The 20950-nt window shown below is 35.4% G+C and overlaps 1 protein-coding gene across 1 annotated transcript; it reads right to left on the reverse strand.

Moving 5' to 3' along the window:
- Positions 1–1274: 1274 nt before the first annotated feature.
- On the reverse strand, positions 1275–20746 carry LOC144432665 (kinetochore protein NDC80 homolog). Its single transcript, XM_078120929.1, has 16 exons — positions 20638–20746; positions 18817–18952; positions 17360–17477; positions 16316–16497; positions 15233–15335; positions 14758–14841; positions 13493–13586; positions 12403–12497; positions 9866–10010; positions 9391–9596; positions 9072–9230; positions 8531–8620; positions 8244–8336; positions 6881–7011; positions 5535–5637; positions 1275–1407 (listed from the first exon to the last, which is right to left on the reverse strand). The coding sequence occupies exons 1-16, from the start codon at positions 20744–20746 to the stop codon at positions 1309–1311; spliced, it is 1947 nt and encodes a 648-aa protein (XP_077977055.1). The 3' UTR covers positions 1275–1308.
- Positions 20747–20950: the final 204 nt, after the last annotated feature.

The following is a 20950-nucleotide window of genomic DNA, read 5'->3' on the forward strand; positions in this document are numbered from 1 at the left end:
AGAAAATAATATAGTGTAGGTGTAGTACACATGCACTTTTATGGGGCAGGAGGTATTTCTATATCACCCTCATGGGCTGGTTGGGTTTAAAAATAAAAATAAAATATCCACTCAATTGAAGTTTCTGTACTCATTATAGGGGTTGAATTTTCTTTGCAAAATATTGTATTGACCTTGACATACATTCTGGAGGTCAAATGTCTTGATCAATGCATATCACATGACAGACAAAACATACCAAGAATTACACACACTTAAAAACATGGACTGTTTGTATTTACTCTGTATTTCTGTCAACCAAAACAAAATATATGTACATGTCTATACTATAATACCTACATATATATACATCTAGAGTCTAAAATACACATTTTAGACAAGAAAAACTCATTTTGTAAGAGAAACTCTAAACAAAATGATTACTTGGCTGTGAAAAAATGGCAGTGTAGTGTATATTTATAAACTCAGCATATTTACTCTAAACACATTGGAAAAAATAACTATTTATTAGTAACAAGAAAGATAAATAAATTGCTCTATTGGCAACAAATTCTGGTGACATGAAAATTATGAATATTTCTGGCAGCTTGAAAAAATGGCAGTTACAGATTACTACATCATCAAGAAGTTTTAAAACCAAGTTTAGCTTTTTACTTACTACAAAAATGCAACTAAACTACTTAAATTAACAACTCAACTCTAAATCACTACTAACCAAAAAGACAAATAAATATTTAGTAGTAAATAAATCTGGCAGTGACAAGGGAAAAGATGACAGTAGAATAGATAGAGATCAGATTAGTAATAAATCTGGCAGTATATAAAACATAGCATTCAATTGATTATAACATGATATATTTACACTTTTTATGACACGTGTCTGGCAGTGGTTTATGACATTTCACAGAATAGTACAACAAATTGTGTATGTATATTGTGACATAACCCTGTATAACATGTAAGTGCAAGTGTGATGTACTCAGGTAATTTGCATAAGTGCTCAGTTGTAGTGTTCTCTGTGCCCATATTTTCATGAGTTTAGTGAGTACCCACATTGGAACTCATGTAGCATGGGGTTCTGTTATTATTACATATGTTTATCTAAAAACAACAAATTTCCATACAAATCATTAAAAATACCAAATTTCATATGCAGTGAATGACTTGACTTGTCCACTGTTTTTGACTGAAAAGACCAGAATTGGTTCAACAACTGGGATGGTGTACATGATGTGTTTGGTTTGTTTGAAGTAAATGGTTATATTTGGATTGTAATACTTAAAACCAATCTAAGGTTACAGGTTCAGCTTATTCATCAAATACAGAATGATCCAACTTAGGTATTTCAATAGCTTTTGTATGTTCCAATATGTTCTCTGCGTTTGATTGAAGCCTGTTGAAATGTTCCTGAAAGGTAAAGATGGAAAATGTCAGTAAGTTGAAATCATAGTCAACTTAATCCACCTCTATAGTGAAACACATAATGTAAATGCCAGCAAGGCCAATTTCATTGCCTTGATATTGAAATTAAAATATGCCCTTGGTGCAAGGATTCGATCAGCACTCTGCTATGCATCATATTCTTGCACCTTTGGCATATTCTATTATATGTCACCTGGGAATTCATTTTCATGCAAGGAATGTCAATGTCGAGAACTTTAAAGCTGAATAAAAAACTGAATTTTTTACTAGAACTGTGATTTTTCAAGATTTTACATTTAATATTAAAATAGCATGAGTACTATTTGAACACATTGTTGTGTGGTCAACTAATTTGCATAATCTTCCAAACACAGTCGTGTGTCAATCATTTTGGTCACCATCATTGTATTAAGGATAACTTGCCGTTCTTCCAGAAATCATGAGCTGCAAGCAGCGTGAACTGTCACAGTGTGCGACAACACCAGGAATGACATTACACATTGTTACAAAGTTTATATGAACTGACATTGTTGCAAAGTTGCAATTGATAGTAGCAGTGTGAGTATGTTTTTACAGCAGAATTTCCATTTATAAACATGTAGTCCTCACAAATAAATGTTGATTTTGATTTATAGAAATGTGTGTTTTGTTTCTACATGTCAAAATAGTCCCAGGTTGATTTCAGTCAATATGAAAAAAGAGTTCCGGGTCGATTTCGGTCAGTACCGTAATATACGGACCACTACATCATCATCACTTTCTCCATTGAAAACAATGCATAATGGAGTGGTAAAATATACGTGACATATAATAACATGATTTAGGGATGATGTTTGTGATCACAATATTGATGATGCCCTCACCTTCTGCTTGGGTATCATGAATATGAGAGTCGTGATCACCAGCCCTAGGGTACTAGGTAGGCAATAAAATCACGATATCGTCTTTACATATCAAGTGTTATTTATTTTATTACACTGAATAAATAGAGTCAAAGTTGGGTTGTCAAAGTTCAGTTGAATGGTGCCACTGGAAATGAAATGTAGTAGACAACTAATAAAAGACAATAATAACTGTAATCTCAGTGTAGTGAGTGAGTACAATAATAACTGTAATCTCAGTGTAGTGAGTGAGTACAATAATATGACAGAACCCCATGGCCTCGCAATGGACGGTAGGGCGTACAGAAGTTATTTTCATGAGTGATTCGGTTTATTCTGCCGCGTTTTTCACGAGCGATAGCGAGTGAAAATACAGCAGAATAAACCGAATCACGAGTGAAAATAACTTCTGTATGCCCTGCCGTCCATTGCGAGGCCATGGGGTTCTGTTATTATTACATATGTACACCAAAAACGCATTAAAATGCAGGTGGGGAAGGGCGAACAACATATTCGCATGAATATGTATCAGGTCACCAGCTCATGTCATTCAGGTCAGGCAGAGGTCACAGACGTGAATTATGAGCGATGATTGGTTTTCAACAACAATAAGTATTGATATGCAAATTACGTGTTGACCTGCTCTCGCTAGCTAGCTCCGCTGTGATTCATTCACAAAACCGATCAGAAGAAATGCATACACGATTATTTTACAATTCAACAGCGTGGTATTCTTAGTGTCCTATATTATAGTACTTCAGTAAAATCTTTCAAAATGTACAATATTATAAAAGTTAGTCTTCATCAGAATCGGAAAAGATTACGGATTGTCTGCAGCGTTTTATAATGTAATTTGTAAACACACTGACAAGAACTTTGACAGAGGTGTTTCCGGCGACATGAAATGTGAAATTGAAAGATCCACCGCTAATACGGGTATTTTCAAAACATTCCGCATAACTGTGGGAATTGATTGACTGCGTTCTGGCTGGTTGATGGTCCTGAGGATTGTGTTGCACGATCTCCCATCGGCTGCATTTGTTGGGCGTTGTTGATGTGTACGAAGCATCGATGGCCGTAGTCGCTGGGCGCGTGCCTCGGGTCAGCTTTATTTTGTTGTTGATCATAATAAAATTCACTCTCAGAAAGTTCAAAATAATTCAAATTAAACAAATCGTTGTGTTCAGAATCCACCGAAATATCTTCCATTTGTAAAGTAGTGGTTGCCGGCAATATTTACAAACATAAAGTAGTTCGAAAGGTTGTTTACTCATTTGCATAATGAACAGTGAAAATACCTAACTAATTTGCATAGTTATTTGATAGGTAAGGCACTAATTTGCATAGTTATTTGATACCCCAGAACTTGCGATGGTCGAGAAAAATAGTGAAATACATTATGAACCAACAAAAAATTGTTCAAAAAGTGTGTAACAACAGGAAAGACACGTATGTGCATTTTAAAAAATGCATTTATTTGCTTATTTTCATCAGGAATTGGTTTTACTTTTGGATCTATTTTATCTCAATTTATCTCATTTGCATAGCCAACAGTGAAAATACCGGTTTTATTTTTGACTGTACACCAACGTACACAATGGTACATATGTAATAATAACTGTAATCTCAGTGTGGTGAGTGAGTACAATACTTACTGTAATCTCAGTGTGGTGAGTGAGTACAATACTTACTGTAATCTCAGTGTGGTGAGTGAGTACAATACTTACTGTAATCTCAGTGTGGTGAGTGAGTACAATACTTACTGTAATCTCAGTGTAGTGAGTGAATACAATACTTACTGTAATGTCAGTGTAGTGAGTGAGTACAATACTTACTGTAATATCAGTGTAGTGAGTGAGTACAATACTTACTGTAATGTCAGTGTAGTGAGTGAGTACAATACTTACTGTAATCTCAGTGTAGTGAGTGAGTACAATACTTACTGTAATGTCAGTGTGGTGAGTGAGTACAATACTTACTGTAATGTCAGTGTAGTGAGTGAGTACAATACTTACTGTAATGTCAGTGTAGTGAGTGAGTACAATACTTACTGTAATCTCAGTGTGGTGAGTACAATACTTACTGTAATATCAGTGTAGTGAGTGAGTACAATACTTACTGTAATATCAGTGTAGTGAGTGAGTACAATACTTACTGTAATGTCAGTGTAGTGAGTGAGTACAATACTTACTGTAATATCAGTGTAGTGAGTGAGTACAATACTTACTGTAATGTCAGTGTAGTGAGTGAGTACAATACTTACTGTAATCTCAGTGTGGTGAGTGAGTACAATACTTACTGTAATCTCAGTGTGGTGAGTGAGTACAATACTTACTGTAATCTCAGTGTAGTGAGTGAATACAATACTTACTGTAATGTCAGTGTAGTGAGTGAGTACAATACTTACTGTAATATCAGTGTAGTGAGTGAGTACAATACTTACTGTAATGTCAGTGTAGTGAGTGAGTACAATACTTACTGTAATCTCAGTGTAGTGAGTGAGTACAATACTTACTGTAATGTCAGTGTGGTGAGTGAGTACAATACTTACTGTAATGTCAGTGTAGTGAGTGAGTACAATACTTACTGTAATGTCAGTGTAGTGAGTGAGTACAATACTTACTGTAATCTCAGTGTGGTGAGTACAATACTTACTGTAATATCAGTGTAGTGAGTGAGTACAATACTTACTGTAATATCAGTGTAGTGAGTGAGTACAATACTTACTGTAATGTCAGTGTAGTGAGTGAGTACAATACTTACTGTAATATCAGTGTAGTGAGTGAGTACAATACTTACTGTAATGTCAGTGTAGTGAGTGAGTACAATACTTACTGTAATGTCAGTGTAGTGAGTGAGTACAATACTTACTGTAATGTCAGTGTAGTGAGTGAGTACAATACTTACTGTAATGTCAGTGTAGTGAGTGAGTACAATACTTACTGTAATCTCAGTGTAGTGAGTGAGTACAATACTTACTGTAATCTCAGTATGGTGAGTGAGTACAATACTTACTGTAATCTCAGTGTAGTGAGTGAGTACAATACTTACTGTAATGTCAGGGTGGTGAGTGAGTACAATACTTACTGTAATCTCAGTATGGTGAGTGAATACAATACTTACTGTAATCTCAGTGTAGTGAGTGAGTACAATACTTACTGTAATCTCAGTGTAGTGAGTGAGTACAATACTTACTGTAATCTCAGTGTAGTGAGTGAGTACAATACTTACTGTAATATCAGTATGGTGAGTGAGTACAATTCTGGTAGCTTCCACCATAAACAATCCATAGTTTTCTAGTTTCTGCTTCATTTCAGCCATTCTCTGCTCACATCTAGGGAGATAGAAATGATAATATTAGCCATACATGTACATGTATATTGCCTTATATAGTTTTAGTTTAAAATCTATACAAGTGCTGTGACCTCACTATCTATCTATATATGCCTTCAGGATTCCAGTTAAAGCTGTTTCTGTATGACACTTGGCAAAAATCAATTTACACATCATTTGTGTACAAGAAAGCCAGGGCCATTTTTTTAAGTATGACTGCATAGAACACTGCAAGCAATCATGTAACTACCCCAAGTATGCCTAACTTGTAATCTCACGCTATGGGGTTCTGTCATAGTATAAACGTTGGTATCACTGTGACTACTTTCTATTTACAGACAGTATCCAGTAAGTAATCACTAGATCAATCAATCAATCAATCAATCAATCAATCAATCAAATCTTTTGATTAGAAATTACAAGTAAAAAGTGTCAATACAACTCTGGTAATTCAGCTTTCGGTTAACACCAAACTAAAGTGTTTTCTCCATGTACCACAATCATTTATAGCATCCATATTAAGTGTAAAACTATACTGTTTCATTCACTAATTGACCACATTAGAAAGGCCACATACTAGGCTTCTAAATAAACCAATTGAAACAGTATACTTTTACACTACTATAAATGAGTGTAGCACATAGAGGAAGTGTTTTACTTCAGTGTTACTAGTTGTACTAAGATAGACACAAACTAAAACTATTGTTCTTCAATGTGGTAGATTACATATGACAAGTGGGTGATAGCAGTTCCTCTGTTGTACGATTTTAATCACCCTGTGATCAAGATAGTGTAAACATTGGAAGTCCCAAAACAGTACACTGCAAGTTTATAGAGCTATGTCACTAAATTCTGGGAAATCTCCCTACTGAGACTATAATTAAACCAACGTCCATTCAATCACTGTTGTATTAACAATAGTTTTAGTTTGTGTCTATCTTAGTAACTAAAGGCTCAATTACCAGTCTGAGAGTAATATATGAAAAATATGTCTTCAGAGTCCAAAGTCAAATTTATGATGAAAATTTCTGACTGTTATGTCAGTTTTATTTGGACTATTACTCAATTTCAGAGTTACAGGTTTACTATAACACTGTATTTACTGTAATTGTTTAAAATGAATGTTGAACTTGAAGTAATTGAACACTATGAAACTTTAAAAAGTATTAGTTCAAGTGACAGATACAAATCAATTGAAATGGACATTAAACCAAATGAAATGCCTAGATTTTCATTTCAATTACCTTCTCTTTGTTTCAGTTAGATCTCTCTCGGCATCTTCTACTGTCATTTGTTGTTCTGTACGTAAAGTCTGTATTTCTTGTAACATGGACTGCAATTCATCTTGTTTCTTTTTACAGTCTTGGCTTGTTCTCTGTACACAAATTAGACAGTCAATATTGTCAATACACACACAAAACTATGGAACAGGACCTAGCTCAAATGGGGTTTGAAATGTTGCCATCTCTAAACAACTTTTTAAAATGGTGGATTAATCAAATCTCAGACCACCAACAATTAGTGGATTGATCAAATCTCAGACCACCAACAATTAGTGGATTGATCAAATCTCAGACCACCAACAATTAGTGGATTGGTCAAATCTCAGACCACCAACAATTGGTGGATTGATCAAATCTCAGACCACCAACAATTGGTGGATTGATCAAATCTCAGACCACCAACAATTAGTGGATTGATCAAATCTCAGACCACCAACAATTAGTGGATTGATCAAATCTCAGACCACCAACAATTAGTGGATTGGTCAAATCTCAGACCACCAACAATTAGTGGATTGATCAAATCTCAGACCACCAACAATTAGTGGATTGGTCAAATCTCAGACCACCAACAATTGGTGGATTGATCAAATCTCAGACCACCAACAATTGGTGGATTGATCAAATCTCAGACCACCAACAATTAGTGGATTGATCAAATCTCAGACCACCAACAATTAGTGGATTGATCAAATCTCAGACCACCAACAATTGGTGGATTGATCAAATCTCAGACGACCAACAATTAGTGGATTGATCAAATCTCAGACCACCAACAACTAGTGGATTGGTCAAATCTCAGACCACCAACAATTAGTGGATTGGTCAAATCTCAGACCACCAACAATTAGTGGATTGATCAAATCTCAGACCACCAACAATTGGTGGATTAATCAAATCTCAGACCACCAACAATTAGTGGATTGGTCAAATCTCAGACCACCAACAATTAGTGGATTGGTCAAATCTCAGACCACCAACAATTGGTGGATTGATCAAATCTCAGACCACCAACAATTAGTGGATTGGTCAAATCTCAGACCACCAACAATTAGTGGATTGGTCAAATCTCTAGGCACATCATAAAAATAATGAACACTCAATTCCTTGGTTGACATCATAACTTCCACTCTTCATGCTACACATGCATTTACTATAGATACACACATGAAAATAACTCAACTTTCTTGTTATATTTGGACTCTCTAGCATGAGGTAAAATGCAGTATCAAGAATTGTACCTGAATACTGCGCTGTTGTAAACATAGCACAGTGTAAGGGACTGTGTTAGATGTTGCCATGGAGACAAGCTATGCATACTAACCTCTCTGACTGATTCAATCTCAGCTTCTAATCTTCTCAGCTTGGTGGTGTACATAGCAATCTCTTCCTCTCTCTCATTGGTCATATCAACCAACTGTAGTACAAAGTACAAAAAGTGTGTTATGCAAGTATGGGAGTGGGGTGGTGTGCAGACAGTCACATCGATCAGCACTTCAGTTCTGTGTCAATGACAACACATAATTGATTAATATATCAAAATATGTAGTGCATGTTATCAAAGTCAGTCACAAAGTCTGTGTCTGTAGTACTATAGTTTGCATACTGTACCTGATCAAGTCCCTCCTCTTCAGATATGAATCTATTCTGTGTCTCATGTACTGCATCACTCACTTGCTTCTTGAGTTGAATCAAAGCTGGCTGTGATGGGCAAACCAAAAACAGAAAAACTGCATCAACTGTGCAAAGTACTTGACTGTGCCATTCTGATTGTAACAAGCAAACACTAATAAAGCTGAAGTCTCAATAAAATTACTCACAACTGATTCTACTAGTAACATAATTTGATAGAAGTCTGTGAAATCAGTTTCCAAACCAATCACAGATTAAACCTTATTAAGGTAAAGGCCAACTTTGAATTAGAGGAGTGAAAAACAGTTGTCTGTCAGAGCCACAGAAAAAGTTGGTCCTGAACAACAGAATAGTCTCATTCAGTAATCTGTATGGCTTCACTGACAAGATAATAAGTAGTAATACCAAGACTGGTACTGAAACATAGGCCTTTAAAGGCTTCATGTTGTACCATCTTACCTCTACTATATAGTCTGATATCAAATCCACTGTCCGTGTTAAACAACAAACATAAACCTACCTTTATAGTTCCATTGAAATCAATACCGGCAAAGTCAGGATGCTGGTTGTGGAATTGTGATCTCATTTCATAATCAATGCCATGGGCATTCTCAGCTGTGACTGGGATCAATTTCAACTGTCTTGCCAGGCTATTGTATTCTTGTACATGTTTCTCAGTCTGTAGTCAAAATATACATAGAAATGTCATTCTGCTGACAGAAATGAAATGGTACAGTTAGTGGACTAACCTACCCCCTTCCAAAGTCTATCAAACCAACAAAACACACATTGAACACTGAGTATATAAAGTCTAAATAAGCTAAGATTGCTTCACATACCTCCTCATGTTGCTTAGCAATCTCCATCTCCTCTGCCCACATCTGTTTGTCTACTTCCTCTTTCTCTTTATCCAGTGTTTCCAAGTGTCTCGCCAAGTCTCGTTTCTCTCGGTTAATTCTCTCTACATCAGCGGCAGAGAATTCCTGTGTATCATAGATATGCTGCAGGCGTTGAATCTCTGCCAACTGTTGCTTCTCTCCAAGCTCTGGATAGAGATATCAAATATTCAATGTATAACATATTACTTGGCTTCCCTCATTTTCCATCTGTTCATCCATAAACTGGTACAACTTGGATTTTACTGTTCATCTCCTGAAAATACACTTTCAGATTTCTTCAGAAAGAAACACAATAGTTGGACAGTTTTCTTCAAATTTCCTTTTCACCTAGAAGATCTTACCTGCTTTCTCCTACAAGTATCTCCTAGAAGATCTTACCTGCTTTCTCCTACAAGTATCTCCTAGAAGATCTTACCTGCTCTCTGAAATTCTTCTTCTTTTTCCTGTAGTCGTTGATCTAGACTTTGTTTATGAGCCTCCATTTCATGTACATAGGTCTTGAAGTTTTCCAAATCACATTTCAATAACTGTTTCTTGTTACTCAGTTCTGCTAACTGGTCCTGTAAATTAACAACATCAATCACTTGAATACCCAATATTGTCTCAGCATTTTATACTCAAATATACACATATCCAGTATACAATGTGCACTCAGCATTTTATATTGAAATATACACATATCCAGTATACAGTGTGCACTCAGCATTTTATACTGAAATATACACATATCCAGTATACAGTGTGCACTCAGCATTTTATACTGAAATATACACATATCCAGTATACAATGTGCACTCAGCATTTTATATTGAAATATACACATATCCAGTATACAGTGTGCACTCAGCATTTTATATTGAAATATACACATATCCAGTATACAGTGTGCACTCAGCATTTTATACTGAAATATACACATATCCAGTATACAATGTGCACTCAGCATTTTATACTGAAATATACACATATCCAGTATACAGTGTGCACTCAGCATTTTATACTGAAATATACACATATCCAGTATACAGTGTGCTCTCAGCATTTTATATTGAAATATACACATATCCAGTATACAATGTGCTCTCAGCATTTTATATTGAAATATACACATATCCAGTATACAGTGTGCTCTCAGCATTTTATACTGAAATATACACATATCCAGTATACAATGTGCTCTCAGCATTTTATACTGAAATATACACATATCCAGTATACAATGCGCTCTCAGCATTTTATATTGAAATATACACATATCCAGTATACAGTGTGCTCTCAGCATTTTATATTGAAATATACACATATACAGTATACAATGTGCTCTCAGCATTTTATACTCAAATATACACATATCCAGTATACAATGTGCTCTCAGCATTTTATATTGAAATATACACATATCCAGTATACAATGTGCTCTCAGCATTTTTTACTGAAATATACACATATCCAGTATACAGTGTGCTCTCAGCATTTTATACTGAAATATACACATATCCAGTATACAGTGTGCACTCAGCATTTTATACTCAAATATACACATATCCAGTATACAATGTGCACTCAGCATTTTATATTGAAATATACACATATCCAGTATACAATGTGCTCTCAGCATTTTATACTCAAATATACACATATCCAGTATACAATGTGCTCTCAGCATTTTATATTGAAATATACACATATCCAGTATACAATGTGCTCTCAGCATTTTTTACTGAAATATACACATATCCAGTATACAGTGTGCTCTCAGCATTTTATATTGAAATATACACATATCCAGTATACAGTGTGCTCTCAGCATTTTATATTGAAATATACACATATCCAGTATACAATGTGCACTCAGCATTTTATACTCAAATATACACATATCCAGTATACAATGTGCACTCAGCATTTTATACTGAAATATACACATATCCAGTATACAGTGTGCACTCAGCATTTTATACTGAAATATACACATATCCAGTATACAATGTGCTCTCAGCATTTTATACTGAAATATACACATATCCAGTATACAATGTGCACTCAGCATTTTATATTGAAATATACACATATCCAGTATACAATGTGCTCTCAGCATTTTATACTGAAATATACACATATCCAGTATACAATGTGCTCTCAGCATTTTATATTGAAATATACACATATCCAGTATACAATGTGCACTCAGCATTTTATACTCAAATATACACATATCCAGTATACAATGTGCTCTCAGCATTTTATATTGAAATATACACATATCCAGTATACAGTGTGCTCTCAGCATTTTATACTCAAATATACACATATCCAGTATACAGTGTGCTCTCAGCATTTTATATTGAAATATACACATATCCAGTATACAGTGTGCTCTCAGCATTTTATATTGAAATATACACATATCCAGTATACAGTGTGCTCTCAGCATTTTTTACTGAAATATACACATATCCAGTATACAGTGTGCACTCAGCATTTTATACTCAAATATACACATATCCAGTATACAATGTGCACTCAGCATTTTATACTCAAATATACACATATCCAGTATACAATGTGCACTCAGCATTTTATACTGAAATATACACATATCCAGTATACAATGTGCACTCAGCATTTTATACTCAAATATACACATATCCAGTATACAATGTGCACTCAGCATTTTATATTGAAATATACACATATCCAGTATACAGTGTGCTCTCAGCATTTTATATTGAAATATACACATATCCAGTATACAATGTGCTCTCAGCATTTTATATTGAAATATACACATATCCAGTATACAATGTGCACTCAGCATTTTATATTGAAATATACACATATCCAGTATACAATGTGCTCTCTGCATTTTATACTCAAATAAACACATATCCAGTTTAAGTATCAAGTAAACAAGACTGTAAACATACTGACATTATGACATATTGGACTTACAGGTTCTACACTTAATATTTCCAGTTCAGCTGATAAACCTCTGACTTCATTCTCCAACTGATCCAAGTCTCCAGGGGCAATTTGACCAATAAGTTCTATTAATACAAGACAACACAAAACAGAGTTACAAATACCTCAGGTGCAATTTGACCAATAAATTTTAATACAAGACAGTACAAACCAGAGTTCTAAATACCCCACAGGCAATTAGACCAATAAGTTATGTTAACACAAGAGTTACAAATCTGCTGATGTTTAGTGAAAACACTGCAACCTTAGTAATTATCTAAGGCATGTATTTTATTGCCTTATGTATTAGTAGTCAACATCAGAAACATAAATTCAGTATTGTCTACAATCAATAATAAATATTTAGGCAACTGTGATATCTTTATAGAAATGAAAGGTAATATAGACATCAATGATCAATCACATCATAAGACTATATTGATTTTGACAATTTCAATCAGTCAAACATAGAAGAAAAAATTTGGAAAAAATAACTTTTGCCTATGAGAATACATGTATATTGTTAATGGTTACAAGAATCAATAGTACAGTACAATATCGTTACTTTGGAATGGTAAGTTTGAAATGAACACAACGTTTTGATCTGTCTATTGTCTACTAGTACTATAGACCTTGATCATTCAATGATTTCAGTGTTAATGGCATTATTGCATAAGTTTAGAGACAAACATTAATTAATATTGAATAATAACATTATTGTGTGATCAATCATTGAGGTCTGGTAGTGGACAGATCAAAATATTGTATTCATTTCCAATTACTGTTCAAAAGTAACATTTGACAAGGTATTAGCACTTTTATACAAACTGTACTAATAGTAATACACAAATTTTTCATTGTACAAACTGTACTAATACACACTTTTCATTGTACAAACTGTACTAATACACACACTTTTCATTGTACAAACTGTACTAATACACACACTTTTCATTGTACATAGTAGAAATACATGATAAATACTTGTACTAATACACACACTTTTCATTCTACAAACTGTACTAATACACACATTTTTCATTGTACATGGTAGAAATACATGATAAATACTTGTACTTACTCATACTATCTGCCAGTTGTTGTTCATGAACTTCAAACGTGTCCGTACCACTCATAAAGTCATCATAAGTTCTCTCAAAGAAAGTGAACAGAGCCTGAGGGAAAAGAAAGTGATTACATCATACACTGAGTGCCTAGTTTTACACACTTCTAATGCTGCAGACTAGCGTGGAGGTGTTCTTACAAAACCCTATTTGAAGGGTAGATTGCATTGCCAAAATAGAGGCATATAGAATTAATCAATAATTCATATAATCACCCATCTTGACTAGTCAAGGAATGGGTTCATCCACTTCTTATCCAACCCTAAGCTCCTAGGCAGCGCTAGCATAAAAACGTCAACCTCCACAACTTCCGATCCAAGTTTCCAAAGTAGCGCTGCATTCATTCACTCAGTCTGTGTCTGTGTGTGTGTGTGTGTGTGTGTGTGTGTGTGTGGGGTGGGGCATATTGGATTTTGTCATAAAACCATAGCATTCAAATACAAATTATAAACATTGTATTAAAGGGCAGATTCGTTGTTCATAAATAATACAAATATGAATGATTTTTTCTGTTTGGTGAAATTTCTATATTAATAGAACAATTTCTTGGAAGTTACATGTACATTGTATGTACAGAAACACTGGTTGACATACACCTATTTGTATATATACACTGCACTAGCTTTTGGTGGAATTGTTAATAACCGTACTTAACAGAATATACTGGTATTTCAAAATTGAACCAGCGCATTGACTATTGTATTTTTACATTAATTACTATCAACATCCCGAAAGTTGCGCGTCACAGTATCCACTTCAAAAAGGTGGCAAACATGTAATATAAACTCTGTGAGATGGGAAACAGCTATCCTACTGTGTTAGTGTGTGTAATGACAGAAACCATCCTACTGTGTTAGTGGGTGTAATGACAGAAACCATCCTACTGTGTTAGTGGGTGTAATGACAGAAACCATCCTACTGTGTTAGTGGGTGTAATGACAGAAACCAACCTACTGTGTTAGTGGGTGTAATGACAGAAACCATCCTACTGTGTTAGTGGGTGTAATGACAGAAACCATCCTACTGTGTTAGTGTGTGTAATGACAGAAACCACCCTACTGTGTTAGTGTGTGTAATGACAGAAACCACCCTACTGTGTTAGTGTGTGTAATGACAGAAACCATCCTACTGTGTTAGTGGGTGTAATGACAGAAACCATCCTACTGTGTTAGTGGGTGTACATGTACATGTACTTACAATTTAGAGATAAAAAGAGACTTACTTTACGATCTTGCATTTCGTCATCAACATCAAATCCTTTAGTTGGTGCATACAGTATACTTTCAACATCGAAATGCAGTGCTGCCTGTAAGAATGTACAAATAAAGACAGTGTTATACATTGAAATACAGTGCTGCCTGTAATAACAGAATACCCTTAGATGAGAATACATAATTTGCTAGTTTCATACATTGATCAGATCTACTAACATAATACCCTTAGATGAGAATACATTGCTAGTTTCATACCTTGATCAGATCTACTAACAGAATACCCTTAGATGAGAGTACATTGCTAGTTTCATACCTTGATCACATCTAATAACAGAATACCCTTAGATGAGAATACATTGCTATGTACCTTGATCAGATGTAATAACAGAATACCCTTAGATGAGAATACCTTGCTAGTTTCATACCTTGATCAGATCTACTAACATAATACCCTTAGATGAGAATACATTGCTAGTTTCATACCTTGATCAGATCCACTAACCACATGATAGCTCCCAGGATATGAGGCCAGGTGTGAGGACTTCCCATGTTGAACATTGAACTCTTACTGATGGTTACAGGATATCTGTTAGGATAAAGTATGGTAACATTTTACACTGGAGGGTCTCTGACAGGATAGAATACAGTAACATTTTATATTTCCACTAACAGGCTATATATAAAAATGTTGTTACAATTAAACACTACTGTACTGGTATGAACAGGGTCAGCCATAGTTACTTAGCTAAAACTATTCAAACAATAGTCAGCCTCTGTTAGCTAAAACTATTCAGACAATAGTCAGCCTTGTGTAGCTAAAACTATTCAGCCAATAGACAGCCTTGCTTAGCTAAAACTATTCAGCCAATAGACAGCCTTGCTTAGCTAAAACTATTCAGACGACAGCCTTGCTTAGCTAAAACTATTCAGCCAATAGACAGCCTTGCTTAGCTGAAACTATTCAGCCAATAGACAGCCTTGCTTAGCTAAAACTATTCAGCCAATAGACAGCCTTGCTTAGCTAAAACTATTCAAACAATAGCCAGCCTTGAGTAGCTAAAACTATTCAACCAATTGACAGCCTTGCTTAGCTGAAACTATTCAGCCAATAGCCAGCCTTGGGTAGCTAAAATTATTCAGCCAATAGTCAGCCTTGATTAACCAGTATCTGCATCTGTATAGTTACGGTAGGTCCTGGGTAAGGAATAACACACCGGGGGAGAGTATTTAGTCAGAATGGTTTTTGACAGTGACTGCCATTTTAAAGGTGTCACAAGATTTAGTGCACACAATACTATTGTCCAGTTGGTTCCAGTCTAGTCTAGTAGTGTTTTTTAATTTTTTTATACAAAGAATGACTGTTTATATTGAGTAGTTGTCCATTTCAAAGCACTTTGAGTTGTTAGTAATTCTTTGTTCAACAATGTTACCTGAGATACAAATGTACAGCCTGCAAATTTCCTAGCTTTATAGATCTTTTGGGTCAGTGAGTTTTTTTTAGCTATATTTTGTAAAAGTTTTCAGCCAATATCATTATTATGCATAGAACTGACTTTCAGTACTCACCCTAACAATTTTAATCGCTTTGGGATTTCATCTTCAAACTTGACCCCTTTGCCATTAAGATTACAAGTATTGTTCATCACCTCAAACAAAAACTCAAAGATAGAAACAATGTCTTTGGTGGTTGGGCCACTCATCAATTTCTTTGGAGACAGTGTGTGATGATAACCTCTCTCTGACAAGAACTAAAACAAAGATGTACAAAAACAAATTTTTTTGTAAATATACAAAAAAAACACACACAAATGTCATGTCATTTTATCCATTGATACAGATACTGTTTTGCTGAGGATAGGGAACAACAATATTAAACTGGAATGACGTTAAGTTAGACCATACTCTGAACTTCAATTTTGTTTACACAATTTTGTAATTTTGTAAAAACCCTGGTAACTAGTAAAGTGAATCTTCCAATCTAATTAGAATAGTGAATGCATGTATACCAGTACTATCTCATTTCATTCTTTGAAATCATTTTACCAAGGTTGCCCACCACTATGTTATTATGCTAATTAATGTTTTGGGTACTTGTTAATAGGAGTGGGGGAGGGTGAGGATGGGGACCTCATACAAATTGCATAGTTATCCATATTTTGTATCATAATGTCTGGTGAAGGGAATTGGTAAAAACATGCGAGAACTCAACAGATTTAAACTTTTTACTGTCACTATTGTTAGGGTAAATATTTTCGATATTTAAAACTACAAGTTACCTTTCAGTGACAATATTTAACACAACACATGTAGAAACAGTAGGTACACTGTACATGTAGATTATGAGGTTTATTTGATTATTTTCATATACATATGTACAATGTACATGTAATAATTACTCAGATGTACATGTACATGTAAAAGTACAGTATCTTATAGGTAATGATTCAATGCTTAAAATGATAGTTTATTGTGGAGAACACTGCACAGTAGAGTATGTACACAGCTCAGTTCACCAGAGTTTTACTTTCTGTTATCAAGGTTTTAAAATCGTTGCAAAAATGAACAAGTTGTTATGATGAGTAAACCAAAGTTCCTAACTGATTGACTTACCTCAAGAAGGGTTTTAATGTTTTGTCTCATGTAGTCTTTATTACTCAGTGGGCGAGTGTCTTTCACAATACCTGGGTTGGCATAAGTACCTCCTCCTGTACTGTATGTACTTGACCGTCTAGTACTATGAATGTAAAATAACACAACAGTCACATGGTATACACATTAGAAGACAGGGAGGCTACATCATTTACTGGTACAAAGGGGAATGCCAATTGCATCATGTTTACGATCATCAATTCATGTCGTCACCATGGTGCAATCTAGTGGTGAACCCAACAAATTGACAGTTTGATAAAGAGTGCTGACCTGAAAAGCCAAAGTATTACTTGTAAGTACAATGTAATTACAACCCTTAGTTATCATACAATCACACATGCAGTTTTTTATTGTTAACACTGGCATATTTTTTTTTTGCACGCTTTGGCTGACAAATATAGTAATCACTGAGATAAAAGTAAGTATTCTATAAATGTTTTAGTTGTTGTTATGGTTCTATTTATTTATTTATTTATTTATTTATTTACCATTTGAATTATGACTGCAAGTTTACATTTGTATATTTACTATTATTGGCCTGGATAAGCTACATTTGTAGCTGGTCCTGTTTTTCCCGACTAGTAGTATTTTGTGTAAAAAGAAATACCTCCCTGATAGAAAGAGGACTAGGTACATAATACCAGACATTGTGTTAGCAACAATATTGGCAACTGAAACAAAAACATTAACCAGAAATACAGTGTTTTGAGTCAATATACAATGGTGATTGTTAGTAGGAGCATTTAGATCTCGACTTGTTGGACTCACAATCATAGTAGTGTCCATAGCTGCAATAACTTACTGTCACATTCATTTTTGGTTCTGATCTATTTACGATGACATTATAGTTTGCACTCAAAAATTGCAAACCCAAGAAAGGGTAAAAAAAACTCAGACATACGCAAAAAATAATGCTATATTATACATGTATGTAACTATTACAGTACAAGTTGTAAATTTACCGCTGCAAACAGACAAAGTTAAGTCATGCAAACAGACAAAGTTAAGTCATGCAAACAGACAAAGTTAAGTCATGCAAACAGACAAAGTTAAGTCATGCAAACAGATTAGCTCAATTTTGCACATGCTTACAACCTTGTACACGTTTCAGCAGCTGTCATACATGTATTGTAAGTTTTGTGGCTCAAGCAAACGGAAGACAAAAATTGACAGAATAGACATGACATAGGTTGAATTTAGTCATTTAAAATTCTGTATTTTACAGTCATTAGCAAGGGTATGGGTGGTCTAGTTGTTAGAGATAGGGAGGAACCATAACAGAGGGGAGAAGAAGTGTCGAAACCCTGTAGCGTATATTTCCAGAGCTATCCATACATGTACAAAGTAACATGTACATGTGCTGTATACATCATGTGAACATGGAAGGGTCACCCACTTCCATGGTATGACATTCATACCTGCTAGTTGTTGGTCCTAAACCAAATCTTGGAATGTTGGATTTCCTTAAGGACGATGGTTTTCCAGTACCAGAACGACGTTTTGCTGATGATCCTGGACCAAGACTTGATTTGGTAGCTGATCGTGTTACTGCACCTGACATAACAAAATAAAACAAATACTGAACTTGAGCTAGCTGAGCATGTCTCTGAATGATGTATGTTGTCATGAGCCTTCTGAGCTCTGTAAGACTAGCTGCTGTGTTCAAAACAAGACAACAACACATTTAGCTGTAATAATTTGTAACTTACGTTTTTTATTTACAGCTGAGCTGGCCTCATATTGTCCTCCAATGTGAATCTGATTCAGAATCTGATTCTGAGACCAACTTTACACTTGTGTTTTTACATCTATATTTATAACTAAAATCAGCAAACGCAATCATGACTACATCACACTATTAGTAACCTAGTCCTCCTTGCAGACGGTGCATGAGTGGTCTATAGTACTGACAAGGAAGGGACGACTTACTCCATACAACATCAGACCACTGCTTCATTAGTTGTCTGAGGTACAACGGTACATGTATGAAAGCAGGACTAATAGTAACTCTAATGCAACTTCACTGGGTAACAATGGTAATCCTATCAAACATGTCAAAGTTTGTACTTTATCATTTGAATCTTAGGCTGTGATGACACAATAATTAATAGAGCTTTTTGATCGGTTCATGGATCTATTATAGAGATAATAGATCCAAGATCGGTTGGAAATCGAGATGAACGATCATAGGCACAAATTGCATGTAATATTGTAATAGGTCTTACTTTGCTTACGGATTTTGCATGTAGGTTTCTATGAGTGGATTCCCGGTTTTCATACAATGTAAATATACTCGCGCAAAGGACCCTTTGCCATCTTGACCCCCGTCATCTCGACCCTCTATTGGGACGACCCCAATCTGATTAAAATCCGATGTAGATGTCGGCTAATGATGTCGTGCATTGCTATCTTACCATCGTTATTTAGCTTGAATTGACCTTCGTAGTACATGTTTACATTTTTTAGCCTGATCGCCTCCTAGGAGGGTGTGTTCATAAGTTTTAGGTTCATAACGATTCCATCATTCCGAATTCCAAAGATATTTTCTTCAAACTCGACTGCTTTCTATACTGTTACTTAATTAATATATGTTTAAATTATTTTGTGAAAGCTTCTATCAAAGGGGTCGAAATGACCAGGGTGTGAGGGTCGAGATGTCCAGTACCATTCCAATAGAGGGTCGAGATGACGGGGGTCGAGATGGCAAAGGGTCCAGCTAGGTGTCTAGAAACCGTTCGCAAGACTCCAGCGCAAGACTGCTCCCGTTCTACACTTTACTCTTGTTAATGTTACGGTGGATACCTTTCCCACACCCAAACTGCAAACAGACTACACTCGAGTGCACTCGTATTTGTGCTATCTATTTCTTAATAATAATGTGTTTGGCTTGTGTCGAATAAGAGTCCAATTGACGAGGGGTCCAACCATAGACAGTGGAGGGTGGTCCAACTGACCTGTTTCCCCCGACAACATTCTAGTTGTCGAGAATGATTTGTAATTACACTGTTGTTGATGTACTTGTCATTATTTATTTAATATTTGTCCGTCTGTCTGTTTCAGTTTCTTTTCGTAAACATAACTAACTAAGCCTGGGCGCCCTGTGAAAGGACCGCGTGAAAGCATAGACCCTCCATCAACAGCGGAGGGTCTGGTGAAAGGGACAATCAGAATCAATTCTCAACTCCAGCTCCCGACTGGCGACTGCAAACAACAAGCACAATTTTGAAATGTGTACATACCATCATTTCGAACTCGTAAGGCACCTGTAGACATTCTACCTCCTGTCGACACACGACCACTTGCTCCGAGTCCAAAGTTACCTCTTGAACCAAACGTTGTTTTTTGCATTTTGCTATATTATAGTATACTGTTCGTGGAAAACGTACTACAATCCAAATAACCGTAGCGAACTTTCAAAATGTCCGCTTCCAATATACACATGCGCAACAGAGTCCCTCCCAGCATTCAGTGCGATTGATACGTTCGCTTTCTTTCTGATGTAACTTAAGGGGTCTGATTACCACACGTGTTTTCGTCAGCTGTACTGTAGCT

The sequence above is a fragment of the Glandiceps talaboti genome, chromosome 3, assembly GCF_964340395.1.
Source record: "Glandiceps talaboti chromosome 3, keGlaTala1.1, whole genome shotgun sequence".
Taxonomy (NCBI): Eukaryota; Metazoa; Hemichordata; class Enteropneusta; family Spengelidae; genus Glandiceps; species Glandiceps talaboti.

What these genes read in the sequence shown, in the direction of transcription:
- LOC144432665 (XM_078120929.1), bottom strand. Translation starts at nt 20,746, where the DNA reads ATGCAAAAAACAACGTTTGGTTCAAGAGGTAACTTTGGACTCGGAGCA. An exon ending in CTAACTGAAACAAAGAGAAG is followed by an intron (nt 5,638 to 6,880) that starts GTAATTGAAATG and finishes CTATCTCCCTAG; the next exon opens with ATGTGAGCAGAGAATGGCTG. An exon ending in CTCACCATACTGATATTACA is followed by an intron (nt 1,408 to 5,534) that starts GTAAGTATTGTA and finishes TTTACCTTTCAG; the next exon opens with GAACATTTCAACAGGCTTCA.